The sequence below is a fragment of the Natator depressus genome, chromosome 2 (assembly GCF_965152275.1).
Source record: "Natator depressus isolate rNatDep1 chromosome 2, rNatDep2.hap1, whole genome shotgun sequence".
NCBI classification, from domain to species: Eukaryota; Metazoa; Chordata; order Testudines; family Cheloniidae; genus Natator; species Natator depressus.
In genome coordinates this window covers 242,152,378-242,167,553 of record NC_134235.1, presented here as the reverse complement: position 1 = coordinate 242,167,553, position 15,176 = coordinate 242,152,378, and the positions used below count along the sequence as shown (strand labels likewise).

The following is a 15,176-nucleotide window of genomic DNA, read 5'->3' as shown; positions in this document are numbered from 1 at the left end:
CACAAACCAGGTGCAGTGTCAGGGCATGTATACTTTCCCTTGGCACAGTTTACTGAGGATATATTTGCTGATCCATAGGGTTCTAAGCGTTAAGTCCCAGGTTTGCAAAGGCACCTAACTCCCACTGATTTCAAAGGAAGTTAGGAGCCTAAATACCTTTGAGGATCCGGGCCTAAGAATTCTCAGGGAATTAAGTATTGTGTTTAATACAGGCATCTAGTTTGCAGTCATGGAAAAGTCAAAATGTGTTGAGAGAATATCTGATGCAGTGAGACAATGTAATTGCCCTTATATAAATCCATGGTACGCCCACATCTTGAGTACTGCATACGGATGTGGTCCCCTCATCTCAAAAAAGATATACTGGCATTAGAAAAGGTTTAGAAAAGGGCAACTAAAATGATTAGGGGTTTGGAACGGGTCCCATATGAGGAGAGATTAAAGAGGCTAGGACTTTTCAGCTTGGAAAAGAGGAGACTAAGGGCGGATATGATAGAGGTATATAGAATCATGAGTGGTGTGGAGAAAGTGAATAAGGAAAAGTTATTTATTTGTTCCCATAATATAAGAACTAGGGGCCACCAAATGAAATTAATGGGTAGCAGGTTTAAAACAAATAATAGGAAGTTCTTCTTCACTCAGCGCACAATCAACCTGTGGAACTCCTTGCCTGAGGAAGTTGTGAAGGCTAGCACTATAACAGGGTTTAAAAGAGAACTGGATAAATTCATGGAGGTTAAGTCCAGTAATGGCTATTAGCCAGGATGGGTAAGGAATGGTGTCCCTAGCCTCTGTTTGTCAGAGGGTGGAGATGGATGGCAGGAGAGAGATCAATAGATCATTACCCATTAGGTTCACTCACTCTGGGGCACCTGGCATTGGCCACTGTCGGTAGACAGGATACTGGGCTGGATGGATCTTTGGTCTTACCCAGTATGACCATTCTTATGTTGTTATGTTATGTTAATTGGAAGTAAAAGCACCACAAGGGGTAGTTTCTAGTATTGACCCATCTCAACTGCATGCTGTAATCCTCTAAGCGACAGTTGTGTTTCTATAAGGATACTGTAGCAAAGAGTGGTGTTTTAGAACAACTGCAGCAGTTGGGCTAGGGCATTCATGTTTAAAAAAGAAAGTGAAACATCTAGATTGTTAATGGTGGCCCATCCCTCGGTCCACTTCTAAAGATGCTTACTTACCATGTTAGCTAGTTTGAAAGTCCCCAGTAATATTTATATATACAAATGGGCATGATGGGGGTTGTGAGGCAGAGAAATAGAGTTGATGGTTGGAAATGTAATAGGAGAAATTTTAGCTAAGATACTGAATGAGTTTTTTTTAAAGCATATATTTATAGCATGAAAGGCATCGTGACGGCAATTGCAAGTCTTTGAGCAATGTTCTTATATTGTGGTTATTGATGGTATTTATTTTTAATTTACAGCGGACAGTGAACAAGCTGATATAGCTAGGATGCTTTACAAAGACACATGCCATGAGGTAACTACTATCTACTAAATGAGATGAAAGAAATGATTTGGTACAGATGAAACCATTTGGTTTTAAAATAGTGTACTATCGAGTTTCTAAAATGATGATTTCTTTCTTCGTCTAAGTTGCCCCTAAAAGCAAGGAAATAATGTGGAACATTTATTATTAACTTTCCCAAATTAAACTTTTTCACAGTGAATTCCTAATTCCTTTTCCTTTTGTTCTGCATAGCCCGGGTTTTATATCTCTCACACACACAGAACAGCTTTATTGCAATTTGTTATCATATTTCTTTGCTCGCTGAACTACAGTTCTTCATAATTGGGAGGACATGATTAGTCAATGGAAAGGAGAAATCAGGAGTAAAGTTTTAGTTTCCAAATAATATATAAACACATATTGAGAGCAGAAATGGTCAGTCTTATCTGCTTTAATTCAAACCCAAAGCCAAATTCTGACTGATTTCCAAGATGGACAATTGAAAAATTGAATGGGACAGGAAAGTTGTGTTCAGGACAGCTGACGGTTTGCTCAGCCTTCATAGTCAACTAATTTCAGTGCTTTCAGAGTGTGCTTTAAATATGCTAATTGTCCTTGTGCTGTGTATAATCTTTGAAAATAAATTAAAGTTCCATTAGCATTATTTTTGTAAAAAAGAAAAAATGTTTCTATGTTAAGGCCAAAATTTCTGCCACTCTCAACTTGCCTCTATCTTTATGAATATAACTAACTGATTGCACAAAATTGAACTGATTCCACAAAATTAGCAGGCAGGGTTGAACATTTGACCTTAAAAATCTTACTACTTAAGAGTTAATAGCACTGTCACAAAGAGAATGTCCCATGGGCTGATTTACTTGTTTTTGTTTTTCAGCTGGATGAACTGCAGCTTTGCAAGAACTGTTTCTATTTGTCAAATGCACGTCCTGACAATTGGTTCTGCTACCCTTGTGTATGTTTCTGACACAGATTTTTATTTACTCACTTTTTAAAAAATAAATACTTTCAGTTCTGGTGTTATTCATTTCTTGACTATTCTGCTTCAAATAAGCAGAATAAGCTTTTTTCAAATGTACTGTTTAGTCTCTGCACCTCTGATATTTTACACAAGCAAAACCATTAACTGAAATCCAAAGCAATAACAATATGGGAAATAAACTTGGTTATCAGGCAGTTGCATTAGAAATAAGGAATTAAAGCTCTGTTTCTGGATAAAGCTATGAAGACAAATTTAATTTTTGACGTGCTTAGGAATTCTGTATACAGTAGATAGACAAATTCTGAAAAGTGTGTAACTTTCTTAATGTCTTTGATCCAAGCAGCATGGCTAGCATAGGAAGATAAGAATGAAAAAGAGTACTAGACATAAAAAGCAACCGTGTTCTTAAGATACTAGCACGGTGTTACACTAAACTTAATATTTGTGGGATGACTGAATATAATACTTCAAACCCAATAATAAAGAAAACACTTTTTTTTTTTTTTCCAGATACCTAATCATGAGTTGGTTTGGGCCAAAATGAAAGGTTTTGGGTTTTGGCCAGCCAAAGTCATGCAGAAAGAGGACAATCAGGTCGATGTTCGCTTTTTTGGGCATCACCACCAACGGTAATTTATTAACCCCGGGTGCTGCATGCATGCCTCACTCAAGTTTACCCCATCCAATCATGTTGTAATATGTTGTAACATGCTGAACTAGTCACCAGCCTAACTTTGCCATAATTATTTCAGAAAGTTCAAAGTCAGATGTAAGACATCAGAGTCTGATGAGTGATGCATAGAAGATTCCATTTTCAGAATTGCCATAGGGATGTTCTCTACTGTTTAAAGTAAAAAAGCAAATTAATTCCTATGCACATGACTCTTCACCTCCACAGCAGCCTGTAATAAAGACATTGCACACAAACTAGACACACATTAACTGCGATGTATTTTAGGTGCCTGAACTGCTAACTTTGCACATGTTGTTAGCCAACAAGATGCATCACGAGTTTACATTTTAGGGATGTAACACATTACAAAGTGTTTTGGTGCTATTGTTAGCATTGTGCCAACAGTCCCCAGGTGGAGCCCAATTTTCAGAAGTTTGTAATTTCAATGAAATAATCCCTTTCACCTAGGGCTTCAGGGGGTTGGGTTGTTCATTTAGGCTATGGCTACTTTGTGAGATTATATAAGAAAAGAGAATAGTACAGCCCCCAGTTTTGTTCAAGTGCTATTAACGTAGCTGTTGCTGCTCTGCAGAATGTGCACATCAGTGCTGCTTTTACAGCACCAGTGTGTATATGATTGTAGAGGTGAAGCAACATTTACATTTTGGCTCATTGTTTCTGAGAAAGTAGTGCATTTCAGTGCATCATGAGGGAAGCTGGAGACTTTTATAGTGTTTTTTTTTTTTTTTTAGAAGTGTTTATTTAAGTTGCTTTTTAATTTAACAGGACTATGTATATTTTCACTTGATTTATCTAGTAAATAATAGAATAGACTATGTCTTAAAACAACTGTCTCCAGCCTCTCTACAAGTGCTTATTATATTACTTCTTAACAAGGAGATTTTCTAGCAAAGATAAATGAATAAGATCTCTTACTTGCATTTAAATCATGGAATGACTTATATTGAAATCACAAGTACCTTAGCAAAAGCTTCATACCTAAGTAGAGAATCATTTCATTTGTAGTTTTGGCACCAGGCTCACACAGCTTCACACAAGTGGTGTGTTCTCTTATTAAGTAGTTTGATGAAAAACACCTGAAACATAAGTATATACTGTAAAGAGGAAAATCTGAATAACTTTAGAGACTAAGGAACCTTTCAGATCTCTAAGTCACTGGCAGGAATACAGTCCAGAACAGTAGGACAAAAAGTAATTACTGTCCGATGGCTGTTCAGTGATTTATACAAAAGGATCTGGTGTGCTTGATTCAGTTCCAGATAGATAGCTAGATAGATGTCCAAATCACAAAAACCATCCACAGAAGAGGCATGAATTTGGCACTCATCTTGAGTTTCCACAAAGAGGCTAAGGACTGAATTGGAATAGAAAGTGCACATGTAGTCGTGGTCTCTCCATGGCCTAATGATGCCCAGCCCCTGTGAAAAACTGGCCACTTTGAGTTAGTTGCCTAAATACAGATTTGAAACGTGGACTCTGTCTCCATGGCTGCCAGTTAGCCCAACATTAAATTCATTGGAATATCTCACCCTAAATCTTTTTAAATGTATATTAACACACTCTTCCTCTTCAGCTTTCTGATTGTGTCTTTAAATGGTCTTTACAAGGGCCTGGATCCCTTCAGAAAACATTCAAGATATCACAGTTAATATCCATCGGTTGCATGTGAAGCGCAGCATGGGCTGGAAAAAAGCATGTGATGAACTGGAACTGCACCAGCGTTTCCTTCGTGATGGGAGATTCTGGAAGTCTAAGAATGAAGATAAAGGTGAGGAGGAGGCAGAATCCAGTATCTCTTCCACCAGCAATGAGCAGGTGAGTACTACTGCAATGCCAAGAACTACTATAATTTATTAAATGACGGAAAGGTGACCTGCAATGGAATTTTTAAAAGTTAGTTTTAAGTTGTGCCCTGTTTACTTCTTTATGATGAGACGAGAAGGCAGGTTACTTTTTTGATTTTAATACTTTAGAAATACCAGGAATATAAAGTTATCATCTTCCCAGGTTTTGCTGGGTGACCTCTGGGAAGTCTCAGGGATGTTTATCGAGAACTCTAACACCTTGATTGAATGAGCAAAGGTCCTTAAAGTTTAAATAAGTGTTAATGAAAACAAAGAGTTTAAATTGTCCTACTGAAAATCTCTTCTCCCCACAACGGCTCAGCTTTCATTCTGTTGACTCTTGTGATGTCACCATTTCACTAGTTCTCCAGACATAGGAACATAGACATTGCCATACTGGAGCAGACCCAAGGTCCATCTTGTCCAGTGTCCTGTTCTTGACAGTGACAATATCAGATGCTCCAGAGGAATGTGAAAGAACGTGATACTAAGAACTACCTGCATCCTGGCCTGTAATTATTAGAGATTAATTATAACTCTGTCTTGTTATAGATATAAATGTACAATTCCTGTTTGAATCTTGCTAAATTCTTGGCCTACATTCCAAAGTTTAATTACACAGTACAAAATCAGAACATTTTCCAGCCTAGAAAGGACCTGAATTTCTAATGTACAAAAACAAGCAGAAAAATGTTTTCCTAAAAACAAAAAAACAAAAATCTTTCTATCATTCCAGTGAATCCTGATACAGGACTAGAGGTTTGTTCCAGAATGAAGAACCCGTTTGCCTGAGCATACCAATGACAAATTGCATAAATAGTGTAAATTAAATAAATAATTGTTATTTATTAGAGAATTAATAACACATACACACACACATGGATTCTACTCACTCCTCAGCTCATTAGTTATGAGGTCATTATCACTAATTCAGAAAATATATCTGAGTGTACATAGTCCTCATTTTGGAATTGTATTTGGCTTTGTATGTTGCCTTTCACACTCCAGGTATCTCATGCATTTTACAAAGAATGCTATTTATGTTGGCAGCTGAGAACTAGTGTTTCCCAGCATTTGGAATTATTCAACATTCTTTTTAATAATGTTGACAGCTGAAGGTTACTCAGGAACCCAGAGCAAAAAAAGGACGACGTAATCAAAGTGTGGAACCCAAAAAGGAAGTAAGTAGCCTCACGTGGTATGTCTGCCAGTTAAACAAAACAATAAAAATAAAAACACTTTCAGAATTATGATAGACATCCCTTATTTTCTGTCACATTTTACTTGTTTTATGCTACTATCATTAAAAGTTTGAGTGTCAGCAGGGAGACCTTCTCTGCTGAAGACTATAATGAGATCTGTTTATCTTAAGGTTTTGTATTGGCACTCATCACCATGGTATCTGTGTAAGATCACCACAAGTTTAGCGACAAGTAATAGTCAGATGGTATCATTACAGTTAAAAATCTCCATCACTAGTAAATCAACGTCCCACTGACAACAGTTTCTTTAGGAGCGGCAAACTAGATTTAATTTTAATAATATATTACATATTTAAAAAACTGTTAGAAGACCATTATTTAGGTTGCCAAGTCAAGGACTCAAAAGTTAGGAAATGCCAGTTTTATGGTTGCCCACAGAACCTTAATTCTACCCACTTGTACATCCAAACCATGCACTGAAGGATTATCCTAATAGACATGCACAAGAGGGCAGTGGCACTGGCAGCCATAAATCTGACATTTCCTAATTTGCATTCTTAATAATGTTCCTTTAATGTAGTTTTTATGTGACTTCATAGTTATTTTGAAAAAAGGAAATAGATTTTAAAAAATCTGTTATGTTTGACTGTAAAAACACCCCCAACTTACCTCATGAGATGGGTTCAAACCCTGACACTTAAGCACAGACTGCTACGAGTACTTGAGCTGCAGAACTAACTACATTAGTTGGCAGCAGCAGAAGTCTGTTGTCCCAGTATAGGGATGGGCTGCTGGGTTCAGAGGATGGTCCAGTGGAGCGTGGCCTGGCTATCTCTCCATCCTTGGGAGATGAAGAGGCTCCTGCCCCATGTGGTGCCTCCAGAGTGGGGGATGGATCACTGGGGCCATGTGCTAGGTATGTATGGGGAGGGGTCCTCTGTTTCTGCAGTTTCTCTCCAGTTCCCAGGGGTTCCCAGGGCAGTGTATGCGGCTGTCGTTCCTGCTGCTAAGGCTTTGGCAGCAGGTTGGATCCAGCTCATTAGTATATTGGGGCATTCAATTATTTTGGCAGCCTGCCAAAATAATCCTGTGAAAATGCAAGTGGGAGAAAGAAAATGGTGATTTCTAACAGTCTACAATTCAGCTAAACTGAACAGAATTTCTTGGGACAAAGAAAAGACACTTCTTAAGCCTAGAGACTGTCTCCCAACCAAATTTGAAATGTCCATTGTAAACAATGAAGATGTTAGAGTTTCTCAAGGAAGGTTCCAGTGATATTTTTATATTGAAAGGAGTTAAGCAGCCTCAATATACAGGTCACTACCATCTCTCCCTATAATTGTGTGGGTCACCAAATTTTGTCCACTTGATAGAGGCCTGAAGGTTGAATCTAAAGGGCACAATTGAACAGAGAGCAGCCCACCTTTGCTTTAATATGGGGAGAGGAATCACAGAAACTACAGGTTACAGCACACAATGCTTCATTGTGGTTTAGGTGGCACCAGTTGGAACATTTTATTCTGGGACATGTAGTGTCAGTGGGCCTCAACTCCAAATGAAAAAGGAGGGCAGTCACAGGTTGTAGCTTAGGCATACTGATTTACTTCTTTCTTTGCATGTGCCCAGTTCTTGTGCTTATGACATTTGAACTCATGGGCCTGGCTGTCCTTTCACTTATGCCAACCCTACGTGGATGTAACACCACAGACTTAATTAAACTACTCCTGATTTATGCCAGTATAAGTGAGAGGAGACCCAGGCCCAGCACGTAGAAATGGAAAACTTGTTCTTGCTCATTTTTGTTCTGCTTTTTGTGTTGCAGAATTGTTTAAAAAAAAACCTGGTCATAACTGGCAGAAAGGTTAGATGTTCTTGTATGTGATTTATATAATATGTTAAACCTGTGTATAAATATATATTGATGCAATATTTAAAATGTATTGTTAGAATGAACAAGGCAGGATATTACCATGACCACCTACATTTTAAAGAAATAATGTACAGTAACTCCTTGCTTAACATTGTAATTATGTTCCTGAAAAATGCTACTTTAAGAGCAATGGTGTTAAGTGAATCCAATTTCCCCATAAGAATTAATGTAAATGGGGGGGTTAGGTTCCAGGAAAAAAATTTTCACCAGACAAAAGACTATATATATGGGGGGGTGGGTGCTATACACACACACACAGAAAAAGTTTGATTGTGAAGTTTGGTTGAGGTGGTGAAGTTAGAGGGTGGAAGAGGGTGGGATATTTCCCAGGGAATGCCTTACTGCTAAATGATGAACTAGCACTCGGCTGAGCCCTCAGGGGTTAACACATTGTTGTTAATATAGCCTCACACTCTACAAGGCAGCACGAATGGAGGGAGGAGAGACAGCATGGCAGAGAGAGACAGAGACACACACCGTGTGTGTATGTGTGTGAGAGAGAGAGAGACGCGCATTGCCCCTTTAAGTACAGTGACCCCAGTCTAAGTACATTGCCTTTTTAAGTAGATCAGCAAGTTGAGACAGCAGCTGCTGCTAGCAAGCTCCCTCCGTGCTGAGCCTTGTCATGTCCCGCACCTGCTCTGTGGAGCGGGGGCAGAGGGGGACACCTTGACATTAGCACCCCTCTTTCCCTTCCACCCCACTCGCCCCGCCCCCGCTCCCCCCCCCCCAGCTCTGCACAACAAGCAGGAGGCTCCTGCGAGCAGCTCCAAGGCAGAGGGCATGAGCAGTACATGGCAGTGGGGGGCGGGACAGCTGAACTGCCCGGCAATTGGTAGCCTGCTGGGCGGCTGCCGCACAGGGAACTTAGGGGAGCTGAGAGCTGATGGGGGGCTGCCAGTCCACTTTGGTTCCAAGCCTCCACCAGCTAGCTCAACAGGCTGTTCTTCCTGCAAGCAGTGGACAAAGCCAGCGGCTACCAAACAACATTATGAGGGAGCATTGCACAACATTAAACAAGCATATTCTCTAATTGATCAGCAACGAAACAATGTTAACCTGGATGACATTAAGTGAGGAGTTACTGTAGAACTATATGAAAAATACAGGGAAAAGTTTAGGCCAGTGCCCTCAAGTTTTATTCATAGTGCAAACTGATACAAAGTCCTAAAACATGCATTAGTATCACAGTGTATGATTCTTTGTATTGTTATTGCTTGAAATATGAGGCAAAGTATGTCCTATACTTGATGTGAGGACATTAGATGTCAAATAGACGAAACCTCCTTAAAAAGATCTCTCCTAGGAACTACAATAATACAATAAAAAGAACAGGAATACTTGTGGCACCTTAGAGATTAACAAATTTATTAGAGCATAAGCTTTCGTAGGCTACAGCCCACTTCATCGGATCCATAGAATGGAACATTTCGTAAGATATATATATATACACACATACAGATAAGTTGGAACTTACCATACAAACTGTGAGAGGCTAATTAGTTAAGATGAGCTATTATCAGCAGGAGAAAAAAACTTTTGTAGTGATAATCAAGATGGCCCATTTAGACAGTTGACAAGAAGGTGTGAGGATACTTAACTTAAGGAAATAGACTCAATATGTGTAATGACCCCGCCACTCCCAGTCTCCATTCAAACCCAGGTTAATAGTACCTAGTTTGCATATTAATTCAAGCTCAGCAGTTGGTTGTTGGAGTCTGTTTTTGAAGCTTTTCTGTTGCAAAATTGCCACCCTTAAATCTTTCACAGAGTGGCCAGAGAGGTTGAAGTGCTCTCCTACCGGTTTTTGAATGTTATGATGCCTGATGTCAGATTTGTGTCCATTTATTCTTTTGCGTAGAGACTGTCCGGTTTGGCCAATGTACATGGCAGAGGGGCATTGCTGGCACATGATGGCATATATCACATTGGTAGATGTGCAGGTGAATGAGCCTCTGATGGCGTGGCTAATGTGATTAGGTCCTATTTAAGGTGTCACTTGAATAAATATGTGGACAGAGTTGGCATCAGGCTTTGTTGCAAGGATAGGTTCATGGGGTTAGTGTTTTTGTTGTGTGGTGTGTGGTTGCTGGTGAGTATTTGCTTCAGGTTGGGGGGCTGTCTGTAAGCAAGGACTGGTCTGTCTCCCAAGATCTGTGAGAGTGAGGGATCATTTTTCAGGATAGGTTGTAAATCTTTGATGATGCGCTGGAGAGGTTTTAGTTGGGGGCTGAAGGTGACAGCTAGTGATGTTCTGTTATTTTCTTTGTTGGGCCTGTTCTGTAGTAGGTGACTTCTGGGTATTCTTCTGGCTCTGTCAATCTGTTTTTTCACTTCAGCAGGAGGGTATTGTAGTTTTAAGAATGCTTGATAGAGATCTTGTAGGTGTTTGTCTCTGTCTGAGGGATTGGAGCAAATGCGGTTGTATCTTAGAGCTTGGCTGTAGACAATGGATCGTGTGGTATGTCCTGGATGGAAGCTGGAGGCATGTAGGTAAGTATAGCGGTCAGTAGGTTTCCAGTATAGGGTGGTGTTTATGTGACCATCACTTATTAGCACAGTAGTGTCCAGGAAATGGACTGCTTGTGTGGATTGGTCTAGGCTGAGGTTGATGGTGGGATGGAAATTGTTGAAATCATGGTGGAATTTCTCAAAGGCTTCTTTTCCATGAGTCCAGATGATGAAGATGTCATCAATGTAGCACAAGCAGAGTAGGGGCATTAGGAGACGAGAGCTGAGGAAGCGTTGTTCTAAGTCAGCCATAAAAATGTTGGCATACTGTGGGGCCATACGGGTACCCATAGCAGTGCCACTGACTTGAAGGTATATATTGTCCACAAATGTGAAATACTTGTGGGTGAGGACAAACTCACAAAGGTCAGCCACCAGATTTGCCATGACATTATCGGGGATACTGTTCCTGATAGCTTGTAGTCCATCTTTGTGTGGAATGTTGGTGTAGAGGGCTTCTGCATCCATAGTGGCCAGGAGGGTGTTTTCAGGAAGATCGCTGATGGATTGTAGTTTCCTCAGGAAGTCAGTGGTGTCTTGAAGATAGCTGGGAGTGCTGGTAGCGTAGGGCCTGAGGAGAGAGTCCACATAGCCAGACAATCCTGCTGTTAGGGTGCCAATGCCTGAGATGATGGGGCGTCCAGGATTCCCAGGTTTATGGATCTTGGGAAGCAGATAGAATACCCCTGTTCGGGGTTCTAGGCATGTGCCTGCACAGATCTGTTCCTGTGCTTTTTCAGGGAGTTTCTTGAGCAGATGGTGTAGTTTCTTTTGGTAATCCTCAGTGGGATCAGAGGATAATGGCCTGTAGAATGTGGAGTTAGAGAGCTGCCTAGCAGCCTCTTGTTCATATTCCAACTTATTCTTGATGACGACAGCACCTCCTTTGTCAGCCTTTTTGATTATGATGTCAGAGTTGTTCCTGAGGCTGTTGATGGCGTTGTGTTCAGCACGGCTGAGATTATGGGGCAAGTGATGCTGCTTTTCCACAATTTCAGCCCGTGCACATCAACGGAAGCAATCTATGTAGAAGTCCAGTCTGTTGTTTTGACCTTCAGGAGGAGTCCACGCAGAATCCTTCTTTTTGTAGTGTTGGTAGGAAGGATTCTGTGGGTTAGTATCTTGTTCAGAGGTGTGTTGGAAATATTCTTTGAGTCGGAGACGTCGAAAGTAGGATTCTAGGTCACCACAGAACTGTATCATGTTCGTGGGCCTGGAGGGACAAAAGGAGAGGCCCCAAGATAGGACAGACTCTTCTGCCGGGCTAAGAGTATAGCTGGAAAGATTAACAACATTGTTGGGTGGGTTAAGGGAACCGTATTTTTATGGCTGACTTAGAACAACGCTTCCTTGGCTCTCGTCCCCTAACACCTTCAGCCCCCAACTAAAACCTCTCCAGCACGTCATCAGAGATTTACAACCTATCCTGAAAAATGATCCCTCACTCTCACAGATCTTGGGAGACAGACCAGTCCTCGCTTACAGACAGCCCCCCAACCTGAAGCAAATACTCACCAGCAACCACACACCACACAACAAAAACACTAACCCATGAACCTATCCTTGCAACGAAGCCCGATGCCAACTCTGTCCACATATTTATTTAAGTGACACCTTAAATAGGACCTAATCACATTAGCCACACCATCAGAGGCTCGTTCACCTGCACACCTACCAATGTGATATATGCCATCATGTGCCAGCAATGCCCCTCTGCCATGTACGTTAGCCAAACAGGACAGTCTCTACGCAAAAGAATAAATGGACACAAATCTGACATCAGGAATCATAACATTCAAAAACCAGTAGGAGAGCACTTCAACCTCTCTGGCCACTCTGTGAAAGATTTAAGGGTGGCAATTTTGCAACAGAAAAGCTTCAAAAACAGACTCCAACAACCAACTGCTGAGCTTGAATTAATATGCAAACTAGGTACTATTAACCTGGGTTTGAATGGAGACTAGAAGTGGCGGGGTCATTACACATATTTAATCTATTTCCTTAAGTTAAGTATCCTCACACCTTCTTGTCAACTGTCTAAATGGGCCATCTTGATTATCACTGGAAAAGTTTTTTTCTCCTGCTGATAATAGCTCATCTTAACTAATTAGCCTCTCACAGTTTGTATGGTAAGTTCCAACTTATCTGTATGTGTATATATATATATATATATATCTTACGAAATGTTCCATTCTATGGATCCGATGAAGTGGGCTGTAGCCTATGAAAGCTTATGCTCTAATAAATTTGTTAGTCTCTAAGGTGCCATAAATACTTCTGCTCTTTTTGTGGATACAGACTAACACGGCTGCTACCCTGAAACCAGTAATACAATAATAATCAATAATGATATCCAAACCCAAAAGGGGGCCAGTGATCTACACAGGGATGGGTAATCTAAGAAGTATTATGGCTGTACTTGGAGAGGTTTTTAATGGCCTGGCATATTTTACCTGAAACACCCCGCCCTATTAGCAGGTATTGATCCTACTGGTAAAGATTTAAGAAAGTTCAAATAACTTTTCTGAGACGGGTGGCTTGTTACCCCACCCAGGTATGGGGAGGTGGAAATGGCTCTCTAAGAGAGAGGGGCCAGCATGGTAACTGAGTAATCCCCATTTAGGGACGCTAGAAGCAACCAAGTTTAGACTCATAGACTTTAAGACCAGAAGGGACCATCAGGATCATCAAGTCGACCTCCTGCACATTGCAGGCCACAGAACCTCACCCACCTACTCCTGTAATAGAACCATAACCTCTGGTTGAGTCCTACCCGCCAGACACCTAGGAAAGAATTCTCTGTAGTAACTCAGAGCCCTCCCCATCCAGTGTCCCATCACCGTCCGTTGGAGATAATTAATATTAGAAGTCACAGATCAGCTACATGCCATTGTAGGCAGTTACATCCCCCACCCACTGTTCCCTTTGGAAGGCTAGTCCAGAACTTCACCCCCCTGATGGTTAGAAATCTTCATCTAATTTCAAGCCTAAACTTGGTGATGGCCAGTTTATATCCATTTGTTCTTGTGCCGACATTGGCACTTAACTTAAATAACTCCTCTCCCTCCCTGGTATTTATTCTTCTGATGTATTTATAGATAGCAATCATATCTCCCCTCAGCCTTTGTTTGGTTAGGCTAAACAAGGCAAGCTCTTTGAGTCTCGTCTCATAAGGAAGGTTTTCCATTCCTCTGATCAGCTCTTCTTTGCACCTGTCCAGTTTGAATACATCTTTCTTATATATGGGAGACCAGAACTGTACACAATATTCGAGAGCAGGTCTCATCAGTGCCTTGTATAATGGTATTAATACTTCTCTATCTCTCCTGGAAATACCTCACCTGATGCATCCTAAGATTACATTAGCTTTTTTCATGGCCGGATCAGATTGGCAGCTCATAGTCATCCTGTGATGAACCAATACACCCAGATCTTTCTCCTCCTCTATTGCTTCCAACTGATAAGTCCAGCTTATATTTCCTGAGTGCACGACTTTGCAATTGGCACTATTAAATTTCATCCCATTTCTATTACTCCAGTTTTCACAGTCATCCAGATCTTCTTATATGGTATTCCAGTCTTCCTGCGTATTGGCAATACACCCCAACGTTGTGTCATCCACAAATGTTATTAGCACACTCCCACTTTTTGTGCCAAAGTCATTAATAAAACTGTTAAATAAAATCAGTCCCAAGACCAGTCCCCCAGGAGTTCTACTAGTAACCTCCCTCTAGCCTGACAGTTCACCTTTCAGTATGACCCATTGCAGACTCCCCTTTAGCCAGTTGCTTATCCACCTTTCAGTTCTCATATTAATCCCCATCTTCTCCAGTTTAACTAATAATTTCCCATGTGGAACTGTCTCAAATGCCTTACTGAAATTCAGATAGATTAGATCTACTGCATTTCCTTTGTCTAAAAAATCAGTTATCTTCTCAAAGAAAGAGATCAGGTTGGTCTGGCATGATCTACCTTTTGTAAAACCATGTTGTATTTTATCCAATTTTACCATTTACCTGCATGTCCTTAACTACTATTTTTTTTCAAAATTTGTTCTAAGACCTTGCATACAATTGAGGTCAAACTAACAGGCCTGTAGTTTCCCGGATCACGTTTTTTCCTCCTTTCTTAAAAATAGGTATTACAGTAAAATCTGTTTTATCCGGCATGTTGGAGGGATGAGGGTTGCTGGTAAGTGAAAAATGCCGGTTAACTTAGAGGGAGGGAGTTTGGGTGTGGGAGGGGGATTGCAGAGTGCGGGCTCTGGGAGGGAATTTGGGTGTGGGAGGGGGTGTGGGGTGCGAGAGGGGGTGTAGGGTTCCGGATTCGGGGGCCGCTCATCTCGGGCGGCTCCCCACAAGTGGTGACCTGTCTCCGCTGGTCCTAGGCCGAGGCATGGCAGGCGGCTCTGTGCACTGCCCCCGCCCTGCCTCACGTGATGGCTGTGCAGCTCCCATTGGCTGGGAACCACAGCCAATGAGAGCTGCGGGGGCAGTGCCTGTGGGCGGAGGCAGCGCACAGAGCC

General features: G+C 41.1%; 1 protein-coding gene across 5 annotated transcripts in view; it reads left to right on the top strand.

The window, feature by feature from the left end:
* ZMYND11 (zinc finger MYND-type containing 11) overlaps positions 1 to 15,176 on the top strand; it is a 160,477-nt gene that overhangs the window by 135,284 nt on the left and 10,017 nt on the right. For all 5 annotated transcript variants that reach the window (XM_074946257.1, XM_074946256.1, XM_074946253.1 and 2 more), the window contains 5 exons: positions 1,445 to 1,500; positions 2,366 to 2,443; positions 2,981 to 3,099; positions 4,772 to 4,979; positions 6,121 to 6,189. In XM_074946257.1, coding sequence (XP_074802358.1) covers positions 1,445 to 1,500; positions 2,366 to 2,443; positions 2,981 to 3,099; positions 4,772 to 4,979; positions 6,121 to 6,189 — 530 coding nt within the window. The remainder of the gene's footprint in view (positions 1 to 1,444; positions 1,501 to 2,365; positions 2,444 to 2,980; positions 3,100 to 4,771; positions 4,980 to 6,120; positions 6,190 to 15,176) is intronic.